The 16,421-nt window shown below is 46.6% G+C and overlaps 1 protein-coding gene across 2 annotated transcripts in view; it reads right to left on the reverse strand.

The window, feature by feature from the left end:
• Positions 1-16,421, reverse strand: part of LOC148508222 (cell division cycle 7-related protein kinase-like) — a 50,125-nt gene that overhangs the window by 31,988 nt on the left and 1,716 nt on the right. For both annotated transcript variants that reach the window (XM_088444873.1, XM_088444872.1), the window contains exons 2-3: positions 9,989-10,063; positions 1,224-1,359 (exon numbers count right to left, since the gene is read on the reverse strand). In XM_088444873.1, coding sequence (XP_088300999.1) covers positions 1,224-1,359; positions 9,989-10,063 — 211 coding nt within the window. The remainder of the gene's footprint in view (positions 1-1,223; positions 1,360-9,988; positions 10,064-16,421) is intronic.

The raw sequence follows: 16,421 nt of genomic DNA on the forward strand, positions 1-16,421 counted from the left end.
GCGGGACATAAGTAGGCGAAGAACCCCCTACAAGGTCTGAACTTCAGGAATGGTGGTCAATTTCCTTTGAAACAGGATCGATAGGGCCGAAATTTGTCCTTTAAGAGAGGACAATCTAAGACCCTTAACCAACCTCTATGCAGAAAAGACAAGAGACCAGATACTTGGAACCTTTCAGGTTTGAACTTGTGTTGTTCACACCAAGAAATATATATCTTCCATATACGATGAGAAATCTTGGTAGGTTCTTTAGATGGCATTGAGCCTGAACCAATGCATATCAAACTGCCCTTAATTCCAATATATTCATGGAAAGAGAGGCTTCCTTGACAGACCAAAGACCCTGTAGGTGTCTGTCTAGAACCACCTCCCCCCAGCCAGTTAGGCTGGCATCTATGGTGACAATGGTCCAATTTATTAATGACAATTGGCAACTCCTGTTCAGATTTGCATCCTCTAGCCATCACCGGAGAGACTGCCTGAGCTGCAGAGATAACCTGAACATCTGCCTGTTTAATCAAGGGTCTGGCTTCACTCATCGATGAAGCAATTGGTTAAGTAGTGGACGGGCAGGCACGTAGCAGGCAGACTGCCACAGTAACAGTCTACCTGTCCTCATGCTTGTAATTAATAAAAATATAGGAAAAGGCTGGGGACAGCCTAGGTGCACCAGCTCTCTTGGGGACATTTTTAAAACTGGGGCTGATGGAGGGTAGAGGGGGAGGAGCCAGTCACACTTTTAAATTATTTAAGTGCCAGGATCTACTCTACCACCGTCTATATCAATTGTATATACTCCAGTGTCCCCTAGTAGATGAAGGAGAAAAAAAGGTCTTTTTTCTTTTTCACAGCACACAAAAAATCCTATAATATATGGATGATTAATGAAGACAATCAGAGGTAAATTAGTGAATGGGGCCAACCAAATGCGGGTAGCTAGTAAAAGGCAACATGTGCATCTGTACCAACACTCAGGCTCCTGCAATACATACAGTTTTGACAGGCATATATGTCTCCAAGCATGTCTGTTTGCAATTATGAGACTCACACACTTATTGTGCTTGGCCTATGACAGACTGCCCATTCCCTCCCGTCCCATCTCTACAGTCCAAAGCGTGTACATGCATGCAACTCTGCATATAGTCTGAAAAGCTCTTGGATGTAGGACTAAAGCAGTTCCTGACCTCTTCTGCATCAAGATACTTATTTGATCACATTCTTACCCAGCAACAGCGAGGCACTGAAGTTCTGCTGCAGTTCGGTTGGGGTGACTTGTAGGGATTACATGCTTCAAAGCAAATTTCTTATCTTCCCCTGACTTTAACCTTGCAACTGCCAAATATACAGAACTAAAAGTGCCTGAATAAAGAAAAAGCATGGCATGTGGTACATTCTAATTACTTACATAAGCAATAGTTTGTCAGTTGATACAAAGGCTTTAAAATTGGTATTTTGTCACTAAAATGAGAACAAAATCTTAATAGTTATGAAACAAGTAACTTATGTATAGCATTTGGTATCCCTCTACTGCAGCAAGATGGGTTTAGGAGGGAACATTTTACAAGCCAAAAAGATAATTTTACAAAAGCTGATGATCTGCATGGTGTGCTAATACTATTAGGGCTGCATTTTCTTGGTGGCCTATCCCTCCTACATGAAGCCCAAGATTCCTCTCTGCACAGCAGTTTCTCTAACAGCACCAAACGAAAACTGTCCATCACAACACCCCAACTATTAAGACATGGTTCTCTTTATTTTGTAGTATTATATTAGGGGAGAGCCACGAACAATGTTTCCTAGGTGGTATTGCATTTTTAATCATCTAACTTTAAGAAGACAATGGAATATTTGTCTCCCACTAGACAAACTAAAGCTGGGTACACACCTTACAGATATATCTGCAAATGATGGTTGTTCATACACACTGAACAACCATCGTTTGTCACCTGGTCGCGGGTCCCTCTAGCCTGTCGCGCCCCCCTCCCCGTGGCCTCTGCTGCAAGTATATGGGCGGTCGGCTGACCGCCTGTACACAGCGCGATGCCCCAATATATCTACAGATGCAGCCCATGTGATATGTCTGTGAACTACGTCTTTCACAGACATATCGCTGGTACACACTGGCCGACGCACACAAGATATACTGGCCGATCAATTGAGCTGCCAATATATCTGCCAGTGTGTACCCAGCATTAGTCTTCATGGAATAACCAGATCTAAACCTGTAAGGAAATTGCCTTATCCATTCCAGTAGTTTATTTATCTAGGGGACATTTAATAAAGTGCAGTTTATGAGTTATTTCATCTGCAGGGAAACAGCATTTCATTTATTAAGTAAACATTTTTACATTACTTACTATTTCCATGGAACACCCTGGACACAACAGGGGTACCAGGAGGGGCCCAGTAAAAATAAAGTAGTGTGTTTGATTAGACCAGTGGTTCACTAACTGGGCACTGTGGTTCACTGGGCACCACAGGTTGATGGTTCAGGACCAAATCAAATTTATGGTCAATCCAAACCAAGTGATGAAGGCTGCCAATCAAACGCGCAACCCTGCCCACCACCACATAACTGAATCCAAGGATGACAGATAAGCACAATTTACTTCATTTTTTTTTACAAAATTTCTCAATAAGAAATTTTTTTTAACCATGGGGTGCCAGGAAAAAAAAAAAAAAAAAAAGACGATACTCTAGGGCACCAGATTAGACAACACAATAAATGTATATATAGAAGTGAGGTGAATAATAAGCACTAGTCCAACAGTGTAGATAATATAAATAATAGGGAACTCCTAGAGAGTTAGAAAAATAACGTTACATACAAATAAAACGTCCAAATCTCAAACAGATGAATATCGGTCAAAAAAGAGATTCGTTCTTGTTGGAATTCCTCCTTGAGGGGGGACTGGAGAAAGTCTTGTCTAGTTGGTACACAATCCCTCCAACTTCAGGCTTACTTCACAACTCCTTGTTCAGAGCACATCAGAGTGTTAAAGACAGTAATCTGGTTCACTCCATATCAGTATTCTCCCAAATATCTCACAGGACCCCAAGTAGATGATAAAATGACAATAGCGACTGCTTAGGCATTATCTTCAATCAAATGGTTTATTTAAATCATGCTACTCCTACCAGAGTGCAATGTCATTTACAGCTTGTAGATGGAAAACATTGGCCCCAGGAAAGCCAAGATTTTCTGTACAGAACAATCCTGAAAGGGAACCTTCCAAGTCTACAATGATACACGCAATTTACCACAGACACATTTCTACCCTCTTGGGGTCTTATAAGGTTTGTAAATACACCGTTTGATTGAAGATAATGCACTAACAGACGTCAATGTAATTTTATCATCCTCTGCATGGGATCCTGCGAGATGTCTGGGGAAATCATGATATGGAGAGAACCTGATGTACATCTTTAACACTCCAACGTGCTCTTAACAAGAAGTTGCAAAGTGAGCCTTGAATTGGAGGGACTCTGTTCCCCATCTATTTCTACATTGTTATTCCTTTTTGTTCACCATATTGTTTAAGGATAATACACTTCGTTTCTCTATCTTCTCTGTCTGACTCTGAACATGTATCGTTTTGGATACACCCATAAACCTAGACAAGACCTGCTCCATTCCCTTCTCAAGAAATATGAAGGAATTCCAAGAAGAATTAATCTTTATATTGACTGATATTTATCAGTCTACGATTTTGACTTTTTTTTTTTTTTTTTAACTCTCTAGGACTTCCCCTTTAATTTACATTATCTACGCCATTGGACTAGCACTTGCTATATAGCGTGGATTTAGCTAGAGGAGTAGAAGCTACAAGTTTTGGATGCTCTCATTGAATGTTTGATTTTATTTTGTTTATTTTTTACCTAGGTTTGTTTTTTTTGCCTATAAAAACTGTGCAAAAAAAAATATGAGATATGGTAAGAACTTACCCTTGTTATCTCTATTTCTACGAAGTCCATAGGGTTCCACAGGATACCTTGGGGTATAGGTGTGACGTCAGTCATCGGGCACCAAAGAGTTAAGCTTTCAGCCTCCCAGGATGCACTAGGTCCCCCTCCTATACCCCGCCCCCGAGCAAAAGCACCTCAGTTAGTTACCAAGCCATAGGCCGGAGGAGGAGAAGGAAGAGAGAAAAAAAGATCTGGACACACACAAGAATCACATTCTCACCAGAGGGAGACGGAAAAACCAGTGACCAGAGCAAAGCCCATCTGCAGCACAGGTGCGACAGGGCGGGAGTCCTGTGGAACCCTATGGACTTCGTAGAAATAGAGATAACAAGGGTAAGTTCTTACCATATCTCATATTTTCTACTTCAGGGTCCATAGGGTATCCACAGGATACCTTGGGGATGTCCCAAAGCAGTATCCTTTAAGGGTGGGGACGCTCCTGTGCAGAAAGGAGAATCCGCCGCCCGAAGGAAGCATCCCGAGAGGCGAAGGTGTCAAACCTGTAATACCTCACGAAGGTATGGACAGAGGACCACGTAGCAGCCTTGCAGATCTGGACTGCAGAGGCACCACGTCGAGCTGCCCACGAAAGACCCACAGACCTAGTGGAATGAGCCTTCAGAGAAGGAGGAACCGGTAGGCCTTCATGAAGATAAGCTTCAGAAATAGCCATACGGGTCCAGGCTGCCAAAGTTTGCTTTGAGGCAGGCCAACCCTTTTTACGGAAGCCATAGAGGACAAACAAAGCGTCCGACTTCCTAAACGAAGAAGTGCGGTCAACATAAGTCCTTAAGGCCCGCACAACATCCAAAGAGGCCTCACCCGCGGAAAGACCCGGTGAGTTAAAGGCCGGAACAACGATTTCCTCGTTAACATGAAACTGGGAAACAACTTTGGGAAGAAACTCGGGCCGAGTGCGGAGCACTGCCCTGTTCCCATGAAAAACCAAGAAAGGGGGTCTACAAGAAAGAGCCCCTAAATCAGAAACACGTCTGGCCGAAGCAATAGCCAGAAGGAAAACAGTCTTAGCTGTCAGCCATTTAAGATCCACTGAGCCCAGTAGTTCAAACGGCGGTCCCTGGAGAGCCCTCAGGACCACAGCCAAATCCCAAGGCGCCACAGGTGAAACAAAGGGCGGCTGAATGCGGAGAACACCTTGCATAAAGGTGCCGACATCTGGGATTGTAGCAATCCTATGGTGAAACCAGACAGACAGGGCCGAAACCTGTACCTTCAAAGAAGCAAGGCGAAGCCCATGATCTAGTCCCGCTTGTAGGAAGGCGAGAATCCGAGACAGACGAAACTCCCGCGGTGCATAACCTCTCGGTCGACACCACTGGAAAAACGTATGCCACACGCGATGGTATATCCTCGCGGAAGACGGTTTCCGAGCTCGCAACATGGTACACACTACAGAGCTGGAAAACCCCCGGGACCTCAGCATGGGCGTCTCAACAGCCACGCCGTCAAAGACAGCAGAGTCAGGTCCGGGTGAAGGCAAGGACCCTGAGACAGTAGGTCCGGTCGTAGCGGCAACCGCAGAGGACTGTCCACGGACAGACCCTGAAGGTCTGAGAACCAGTGCCGTCTGGGCCACGCGGGAGCTATCAACAGGAGCGTCCCTCCTTCCTGTTTGAATTTCCGGATTACCCGTGGAAGAAGGGAGACCGGAGGGAACAGGTATGCGAACCGGAACGTCCACCGGACGGACAGAGCATCCACCAGAGACGCCCCTTCGTCTCTTGTGCGAGACCCGTACACCGGCAACTTCTTGTTGTGCCGGGACGCCATGAGGTCGATCTCTGGAAGACCCCATCTGTCCACCAGCAGTTGAAAAACGCCCGGGTGCAGGGACCATTCCCCCGGATGAATGTCCTGGCGACCTAGAAAGTCCGCCTCCCAATTTAGCACTCCCGGGATGAAGACCGCTGATATGGCCGGAAGATTGCGCTCCGCCCATACCAGGATCCGAGAGACCTCCACGAGAGCCGCCCGACTTCGGGTTCCTCCTTGCCCGTTTATGTAGGCCACGGTGGTAGCGTTGTCCGACTGGACTTGTACCGGACGACCCTGGAGAACCCGATGTGCCTGCTGGAGAGCATTGAAGACCGCACGGAGTTCCAAGATATTGATTGGAAGCTCCGCTTCTGTCGGCGTCCACCTGCCCTGGAACAAGTGTGGACCCGAAACTGCTCCCCAGCCCCGAAGACTGGCGTCAGTTGTCAACAGGACCCAATTTGGAACCCAGAACGGACGTCCCCCGCTGAAATGGGTCGTCTGTAACCACCAGGCAAGGGACAGGCGAACCTCCGGGGTGAGCACAATTGTCTGGGACTTCAGAGACTGCGGCAGCCCGTTCCACTTGGACAGGATCAGGTGCTGCAGAGGTCTGGAGTGAAACTGGGCATATTCCACCATGTCGAACACCGACACCATGGAGCCCAGTAACCTCATCGCCGAGTGTAGAGACACCCGGCGACTGAGCAGACAACTGCGTACCCTCGACTGTAAAGCAGAGATCTTTTCCTCCGTCACGAAGATCCTCTGCTGTTCCGAGTCCAATAAGGCTCCGAGGTGCAGAATCCTCCGAGACGGGATTAGAGTGGACTTCTGCCAGTTGATTAGCCAGCCGTGCCGTTGCAGTAGCGCAATGGTCAGGTCCAAGTGGCATAGAAGGAGCTCTGGAGATCCTGCCACCAATAAAAGGTCGTCCAAGTACGGCAACATGCGGACTCCCTGCAGCCGCAGAAAAGCCGCCAAGACCGCCATCACCTTGGTGAACACACGTGGTGCTGTCGCCAGGCCAAAAGGTAACGCCCGAAACTGGAAGTGGTCGCTGCGGATTGCAAACCTGAGGAACTGTTGATGGCGCAAAAGAATAGGGACATGCAGGTAAGCGTCCTGTATGTCCAATGACACCATGTAGTCCCCAGGTTCCAGCGCCAGATTGATGGACCGTAGGGTCTCCATCCGAAACTTCGGTACCCGCAAAGACCTGTTGAGAGCTTTGAGGTTGAGAATCGGACGATACGACCAATTGGGTTTCTGTACCAAAAAAAGATTTGAATAGAAACCCTGGCCCCTCTGGGAGAATGGAACAGGCACTATAACTCCAGCCTGGAGCATAGTGTGCAATACCTTCCGCAGCTCCGTAGCCTTGTTCCGGTCTGATGGTAGACCCGTGGTGAAGAATCGAGCCGGGGGTCTGTGCCTGAAGGAGAGGGCGTACCCGTGGGAGACCACCTCGAGAACCCAAGTGTCTGTCGTAGTGACCGACCAACACTGGGCGAACTGCAGCAGGCGGCCTCCCACCCTGGAATCCCCCAAAGGGAGGCCCGGACCGTCAGGCCGCAGGCTTGTCATCTGGCTTGGGGGCCGGGCGTCTGGTACTCCATGCCTGCTTCCGGGGCTTGGCCGATTTCTTAGGGCCAGCCTGTCGAGGAAAATACTGTGGTTTGGGCCTGCCCTGGGCCCTAGATGACCGAAAGGACGATGGTCCAGAACCAGAAGGAGCAGCGGCCGACAGGAGACAAGCCGATTTGGCTGCCGCCAGCGTGGCCACAATCTTATCCAGATCCGGACCGAAGAGAACTTCTCCGGTAAATGGCAACGCCTCCAGACCCCTCTTGGAATCTGCGTCCGCCTTCCAGGATCGCAGCCACAAGAGTACTAATGTCTAAGGCCGCCTCGTTGATATAAGTGGCCGAATCACGGAGATTACCAATCAACTCCGCCTGTTCGGCCGGACAGTCGGAATCAAAAGATGCCTCTAATGAATCCGCCCAGCGCTCCATCGCTCTGGCAACCCAGCAAATGGCCATAGCCGGTCGTGCTGCCCCCCCCCCGCAAGGGAATAAGCGGACTTCAGGCAGATCTCCACCTTGCGGTCCGTAGCATCCTTAAGGGAGGACATGGATGGCATCGGCAATGTGGCACTACGGACAAGACGGGTCACGTGAGAATCCACCTGTGGAGGGGATTCCCACTTTGCAAAATAATTATCCGCGAACGGATAAGCCACCGCCAGGCGCCTCTGCGGCTGGTATCTTTTGCCAGGCTGTTTCCACGCCTCCTCTAAATGGTCCACTAACTGACCTGAAAGAGGAAAGACTGTGGCATCGCCCTTCACATCTTTAAAAAAGGCGTACTTAGATTTAGCCGCTGGGGGAACTTCGTCCTCAATCACCAAGGCTGTGCGGACTGCCCGAATAAGTCCAGGAATATATACCTTGGACTTAGCGTCAGCGTCCTTAGTATGGAGAGGTTCCTGATCGTAAGGATCCAGAATCTTCCCATCGTCAGACGTCCCCTCGTCATCCTCATAAGGAGCCGACAGAAACGCCACCGGCCGTTTATGTGGCCGGATCACAGACTCCCCTTGCAACACATCCGACAAGTGCTGTACAGAACTCGTCAGGGAGTTAACCCACGCCGGCTCCTGAGAAACCGGGAGCGGGGAAATAGGGAGACTGTGGGGTACCACCAATTGTCGTGGGAAACCCTGCATGGGTGACGACACCACTGACTGCTGGGACAAACCCATCGGTGTAAACGCGAGTTGCGGAGCTAACTGGCCCACTAAGGTTGTAAGCGCCTGAGCGAAACAAGCCCAGGGCGGCTCCTTTACCGGTGCTGTAACCGTAAGAGGCCGCGCCATGGACAAACACTGCCGGCAGAGGCCCTCCGCGCTACCCTCCCCCTCCGCTAACGACTTTACACGTAGTACACTGTAGCCGGAGAGGAAAATCACTTTCAGACATGATGGCACCAAGTATGTGACCCCTCTCACCAATTATATATCAAATAGGCGAGAGACCACCCTGCAGCACCGCACCGCAAGGGCTAGCAGAAAGAACAGGGATAGTAATAAAGCTGACAGTTTAGAAGAAAAGTTACAGGCAGCAACGCTAGCACATACAATGCAAAGAAATATCAATTCCTGCACTAACAGCGCTGATCAATCAACTACGCAGACACAGGGCCTGGTAGGACACAGCGCAGCATACACAGACCTGACCCAAATCGGAGGAGAGGTATGCGGGGGGACCCAGACCACGATGCTTCCGTCCAGGCTTCCAGCAGCGTTCACCATGCGTTCAGAGGAAGATGGCCGCCGAGGAGCAGAGAGGAGGCTGGCCTGGGGGAGGAGCGCTGCCACAGGACCAGTCGGCAGCGTGCAGAGAGGGCTGTGTGCAGCGGGGGAGGCGCTGGCTGTGAGACAGGGTAGGCGCGCTCCCCTGGCATGCATTTAACCCCTGGGACGCCGCAGCGCTACCGCTCTGCTGCGGTCCACTGTCCCAGGGGGTAGTGGAAGCGCAGGTTGGTCGCCTGGCTCCAAGCTGCAGCCAGTCCCCAGGGAGCCCCCTGCCTGGGGACTCAGGACCATGTGATCAGCGGGGACCCACCGCGGGACCCCGCTGCTTACCTTTGTCCCCCTTGAATCCGGCCATGGTCCGTAACATCTGGGGTCACCGCTAGCTGTGACCCCAGATGCTCACCAGCATCCCCGGATCGGTACCGGCGTTCTGGTACCGGCGGGGGTGTAGGGAAGACAGCATGGACGTCAGGACTGACTGTCCATGCTGTACATCCAGATGTGCAGCCACAGCTGCATAGAAGAAAAGCTTCAGGGGCTCTTCTAGCCCCCACTCCGACAGGTGCACCCGACTCCGGCCGGGCACCAAACTAAACTGAGGTGCCTTGGCTCGGGGGCGGGGTATAGGAGGGGGACCTAGTGCATCCTGGGAGGCTGAAAGCTTAACTCTTTGGTGCCCGATGACTGACGTCACACCTATACCCCAAGGTATCCTGTGGATACCCTATGGACCCTGAAGTAGAAACAAACAGTAGCAGAACATAAAGTTTACAAGGTCGAGTTACTTTAGTCTCCCATTACACTTCATAGTGGCCCAGATATGTATTGTATTTACCAGGGTCACATCAGTAAAACTGCTATGTACATTAGCCTTGTGTGTTTTATTTAATCACTATTACTCACCTACATAATTGTATTTAAACTTACCTTCTCCAATTTTTCCCATAACCTGGAAAACATTACAGATTTGGGGTACAGCTTCATAAAGTCTTTCAATTTCTCCTTTAAATAGAAGCAAATAAAAGGTACGGTTAGGGCTGCAAATTATTTAACTATTGAAAGATACATAGGATAAGCTCTATATTAATTTTATTCCAATATAAAAATGTTAAAACATACATGATGCTTTCTATAATCTCACACAAATGGTTTCAGAAATGAGATCTAAGGAACGCACACTGGTTACGTAGTTAGTGGAGCTCCTTCACGGAGTACTTTTTATTCAGAAAGGTTGGAACATGTTGTTTGTTTTTTGTAGGGTGGTGTGTGAGAAGGGTCAGCCCCTTCCTCATATGTGTATCCTTTGATGTGATTGCTGAAACGATGGTAGATCATGTCAGCCCTACACACACATATATATATATTATATATATATTATATATATATATGACAATTAATATAATATGGTTCTGCACTCACACCTTCATCATATCTCATTCACTGCTGTGCTCACTTTTTTTGGACCAGGTCCAATAATCAACACACAGAAATGTACCACACGGTTATAATGCGCAGTCACAAGGGCACTCACCAGATTTGTGAAAAAAAATCAGTTTAATTTATTTTTCATCTGTGCATAAAACAGGCAAATCCAGGTTGCGTATAACAAAGAGCCGACGTTTCGGTCTAAGGATAGACCATTTTCAAGGCTTGCAATCCATCATCAATTCATCTCAAGACATGTTAAAAGAATCCACAAAGCAGCTAACGTCTGTACTGTACTTGAAGGTTGAGGGTTGTGTGCGAAGTACAGTTGTTAGCTGCTACAGGAAATGCATTATAGAGAGATGCTGCCAGTATAGTAACTGCTACAGGAAATGCATTAGAGAGAGTTGCTGCCAGTATAGTAACTGCTACAGGAAATGCATTAGAGAGAGTTGCTGCCAGTATAGTAACTGCTACAGGAAATGCATTAGAGAGAGTTGCTGCCAGTATAGTAACTGCTACAGGAAATGCATTAGAGAGAGTTGCTGCCAGTATAGTAACTGCTACAGGAAATGCATTAGAGAGAGTTGCTGCCAGTATAGTAACTGCTACAGGAAATGCATTAGAGAGAGTTGCTGCCAGTATAGTAACTGCTACAGGAAATGCATTAGAGAGAGTTGCTGCCAGTATAGTAACTGCTACAGGAGATGCATTAGAGAGAGATGCTGTCAGTATAGTAACTGCTACAGGAAATGCATTATAGAGAGATGCTATCAGTATAGTAACTGCTACAGGAGATGCATTATAGAGAGATGCTGTCAGTATAGTAACTGCTACAGGAAATGCAGTATAGAGAGTTGCTGCCAGTATAGTAACTGCTACAGGAAATGCATTATAGAGAGATGCTGTCAGTATAGTAACTGCTACAGGAAATGCATTAGAGAGAGATGCTGTCAGTATAGTAACTGCTACAGGAGATGCATTAGAGAGAGTTGCTGCCAGTATAGTAACTGCTACAGGAAATGCATTATAGAGAGATGCTATCAGTATAGTAACTGCTACAGGAGATGCATTATAGAGAGATGCTGTCAGTATAGTAACTGCTACAGGAGATGCAGTATAGAGAGTTGCTGCCAGTATAGTAACTGCTACAGGAAATGCATTATAGAGAGATGCTGTCAGTATAGTAACTGCTACAGGAGATGCTGCCACCGAGACAGGGATGCAATAAGCAGCTGCAGGAACAGGACCCCGTGTGCCGAGGCCGGAGTTGCTGTTGGCTGCTATTTGCAGGATAGAAACAGTTTCCCAAACTCTGCATTACAGTCCAGGTTTTAAGGATATCCATGTTTGCATCCTGATGGGTAAATCAAATTGACTGATTTATTAAGTCACCTGTGCTCAAGCATGGATATCCCCAAAACCTGGACTGTAATTGGGGAGTTTGGGAAATTGTCCAATAACACACCTGCAGGAAAGTCACTAGATACCCCTGTAATCATATCCCTCCCTCCATGAGAAAGCACAATTAGAGAATTCACATACACATTTGCAGATACATACTCTTAAGTGTCAGACTTGATGGTCAGCAATTATATAATATAAAAGGATAAGACACCAATTATATTGAAACACTGCAAATTCTGCACTTATACAACACAAACCAAATAACTCCGAAACCCAGGGCCATATTATTCATAAGGTTGACTAGGATGACTCCTAATACAAACAAAAAATTTACAAACCCTATGGCGCTGCACTCCAGTACTGCAGAGGTTAATAATAAGTCACCACCTTCTATCTAATCGCATATAACAAATCAACCTTACTTGCGCTCTGGATTGTTCCAAAAAGTCAACAATACGTCCATCAAAGGAATTGTCCCATGTCCTCCAGTATATGGTAATTCTCCGGTATAAAAAATAAATGGGAAACAATATAGGGGCATATTCAATTAGCCGCAATAAGCCGTTTTCAGCAAAAAGTTTTCGCCGGTGACGTCACTTTGCCAGGCGAAAACGTATCCCTGTATTCAAGTCCAAAGACTTTCACCGCTGCGGAAAGTCAATGCATTGGAATAGGCGAAAAAGATTTAACTATGAAACTAGGCGGAAAAAAGTGCAGAATTGGGGTTTTGGGGTAAAAAACTTGCGGGAACCACCCTGCACTGTTGGGACAGCCCCCAAAAGGTAAACTGCGTAAAAAAAAAGTTAACAAAAAAACGTAAGCACACCCTGAAAAAAGTATTTTCATTTTGGGAGCGAAAAAACCAAAGTTGGGGGACAAACTAAAAAACTAGCAAAATAGACTCCAGGGGGGTCCCCAAGTATACCCCAGGTGTTTTTAAGATTGCAGGTGTTTGCGGCAGGTGGATTTTTAAAACTTCACTTTAGCAACTTTAAAATATGCTAGCACCCATTTCCAGGTACCCCAAATTTGCAGAGATTGAATGCTATTCTTCACTTGTGCAAAGATGCTAATTAGACGCTATTGAGAGCATTTAAGTACCCCAAATACCTTCAGCAGGGCTATTCGGGTAAATGTAAGAAATCCCCACATTTACCAAAAAATAGGGGATTTTGCTAATTTTTTTCACCTGTCCTAGGCTGGAGAAACATTTTCGCCTAAAAACTGGAGAAAACCTACCATTTTTCGCCGTCATTGACGAAATCTATATTGTGTTTCCCATTTATTTTTTATACCAGAGAATTACCATATACCGGATGACTAGGATGAAGCCTAGGGGCCCCGCAGGGAGGAGTTGCAAGGCACAGTCGTAGTTAACTGGTTTGTATTGAAATGGGGAGGGGGGTGGGGCAGCGGACCAATAGCGCACCAGCGTCAGGGTTGTTATCCCTCCAAGAGAAGACACGTGACCACCGCCATCACAGCTGCTGTCACCGCTGCTATCTGGATGAAGTTCTCTCTCCTCTAGACCTCAGCACACACAGAAACAGGAGATTATGCAGGACTTGCAGGGATTCCGGCCGCCCACTAGAGAACCACCACCGAGTGCAGAGCAAGGATACCCCAGCATAGAGGTGGGGCCAACTGGATTGTAGTCCGGAGTGCAGACACCAGGACGACGATGCAGCCCAGTACGTGCATAGTGCAGGCGCCACCACGATACACACAGACATCCAAAACCCTGACAACCATCTTCAGGGTGAGGGAGATATGTGGTGTCTACCATACCCTGAGGTGTAACCTCCCTTCCCCCCCCATCATCATCTTACACATCCCATTCCCAGTGTGTGAGACTGCACCACCAGTAGACGCTATACTACAGACATGCCACTGGGTGATATCACCACTGTATGGAATACGGACAGTGGAACATTCTAAAATGGAGCCAGCTTCTCGCCAATGTCCCCTCTGACAGTCTTCTAGCACTGGACATTATTGCTATCTTTAGTTTTATGTTTTTATTTATAGTATACCAGGCTGTACAAGATGGAGACTAGGTATATCGCTATAGGCCATTATTTATTTTATTTAGCCAACAGTGAATCTCCGTATTATTGGTTGCTAGGCCACCTCTTGGACACACTATTAGCTGACATTATTTAGAATGAGAACACGTGACATCCACCTCGCTTCACACATGGTATTCTTGTATGGCGCGTGCGGATGAGTTACACTGCACACCGCGGAGCATCCGGATGAGGTGGGCAGTACGGCCATCGTTCACATGACTAACACAGATCTGTGGTCCAGTTAACAATAGTCAGAGGAGGAGAATGTCTGTCCCTCCTCCACTGAGGTTATGTGGATATCTCATATGGCATAAATAGCAGTGAAGCCTCATGGGATCTGTAGTCTGTAAACACAAGATGGCGGCAGTGTAAAGATCGTGTCCCTGTTTGTGGTAATAGTTTTTTATATTGTATAGTTATTTTCTACACATATTCATTTTATAAGGTATTATTGAAACTGAATGTTTGCATTTTAGTCATATCAGACACTCATCTTGAAAAAGATGGCGCAGAGCGTTGAAACGCGTTGATAGTGTCATTTTTATTTCATAAACTCCACACACCCTTTGTGACCCACATTGCCATATAGTGGTATACCTGGGATCCATCTTCCGCAGTAGAGTAATTTTGGTGTTCATGTAGGGTATGCACGTGTTCGTTGTTCATATTATATTTTTTAATAAATTCATGGTGTTAGCCATTTTTGTGATTACCTTCCATTCTTTTGGATCTCTTGGGCCATGCTATACCATTTTCTGAGGATCCCCATTGGATATATCAGATGAGGACCTAAAGAAACCGCTATATATGCCCATACAACACCCGTGCAAAGTAAGCATACATGCAAGCACATACTATATGATGCACCATTCACATTAGGGGTGCTTGTGATGGGAGCTTAGACATCTTAAAGATCTTCTTGGAATTGGACTCCTTTCACCGTATTCTATGATCATTCACGCAAAGGGGTGTGAACCATTTACTTTGAACATTACTACAACATTATTTCTCCTTTTGAGGTTTATTTTTTATGCATGGACTACTACATTGACAACATCTGGAGATCTCAATATTGTTGGAACTCATAGCGCTGAACTTAAGTTATCAATAAAACAAAAACAATCTTAATTGGTATTGTCTGGAGCATGGTTCTGAAAAATATATAGCCAACATGTACAAGTCAGGATTTCAAAAGAGAAAAGAAAAGGAAGAACAACTGCACTGTGAGAAAAGAAGTCAGCAGACTTTATTTCATTGGGTATCGGAGTCCGTGCGAAAACGGACAGTGTAAATGATGCATAAGCTCTGCTTCCCAAACATCTGCCTTTGAATTAGACACAGAGATGGACACTGATCTAACTGATAAATGCTCTTTGCACAAAGACAAAGTTGTTTTGACACGGAGATGGACAGTGATCTGATACCTTTTACACCAAAATCCCGGGTCTGACCCGAGATTTGGGACAGGATTGTACTGTTGGGTCACTCTACTCATTTTTTTGGGGACCCATTTACACTGAGCCGCAACCAAAGTTGATACGACGACAATAACCCTGGTTATTTGGCTAGTGTAAAAGAGGTATGACAAATGCGAAAACGAAGTTGTTCATGAACCAGTGGTCAAAATCAAAAGACTCAAGCCGCCTGACAAGACAGCCTAGTCAGAATACATGTCCACCATTAGCTCCTCTTTGTGACTATACCATGGAATGTGGTCTTGGGTTGAGGCCAAACAGAGCCGTACCTAGACTTTCTGGTGCCCTGTGACAGAAAGAGAGGGGGCGCCAATGCTCTATTTCAAATAGGGACATAACGCACCCAAAAAAGGGGCATGGCCTCATTGGGAAGGGCCAGTGAAGAGATAGGGGAGGCTGGAAGATGCTGGGGATAAAATAAGAAGCTACAAGTGAGGATGATACTAAATAGAAAACTGACAGGCCCAAACAGTGCCCCCTGCCATGGCACTGGTCGCACCACCTTAGTTACGGCGATGTGGCCAACTGTAACCGCGGAGGGTGTGGTATAGAAGATAGACAGACAGACAGACAGACAGACAATCAACAACAGATAGTCAACAGGGACAAAAGGTCAACATATTTTTTTCGTCATTCAATCTTTACCCTTACCCTCTCCCATTGCCTAATCCTAGCCTAACCATCCCCCTATTGCCTAAACCTTCGGAAAGTGCCTAACCCTAAAATGTTGGGAAAAAAAATGTGTCAACCATTCTTGTGTCGACCTATTGAATGTCTATCTAGACTCTGTTGATCTTTAATCCGGATACCAACCAAGGAGATGCAGGATTACTGGACTAGTAACGGGAGTGACGAGTGCCGCAATAAAAATATTGCCATCATAAACTCTATTCAAATGGATGGAAAGCAAAAGCAATATCTTTGCCTGCGCTATTCACCAAGCAAAGGTAAGGAATTTTTTTTAGTATTTCATCAGAGGACAAT

The sequence above is a fragment of the Taudactylus pleione genome, unplaced genomic scaffold (assembly GCF_031769625.1).
Source record: "Taudactylus pleione unplaced genomic scaffold, aTauple2 ptg000373l, whole genome shotgun sequence".
NCBI lineage: Eukaryota > Metazoa > Chordata > Amphibia > Anura > Myobatrachidae > Taudactylus > Taudactylus pleione.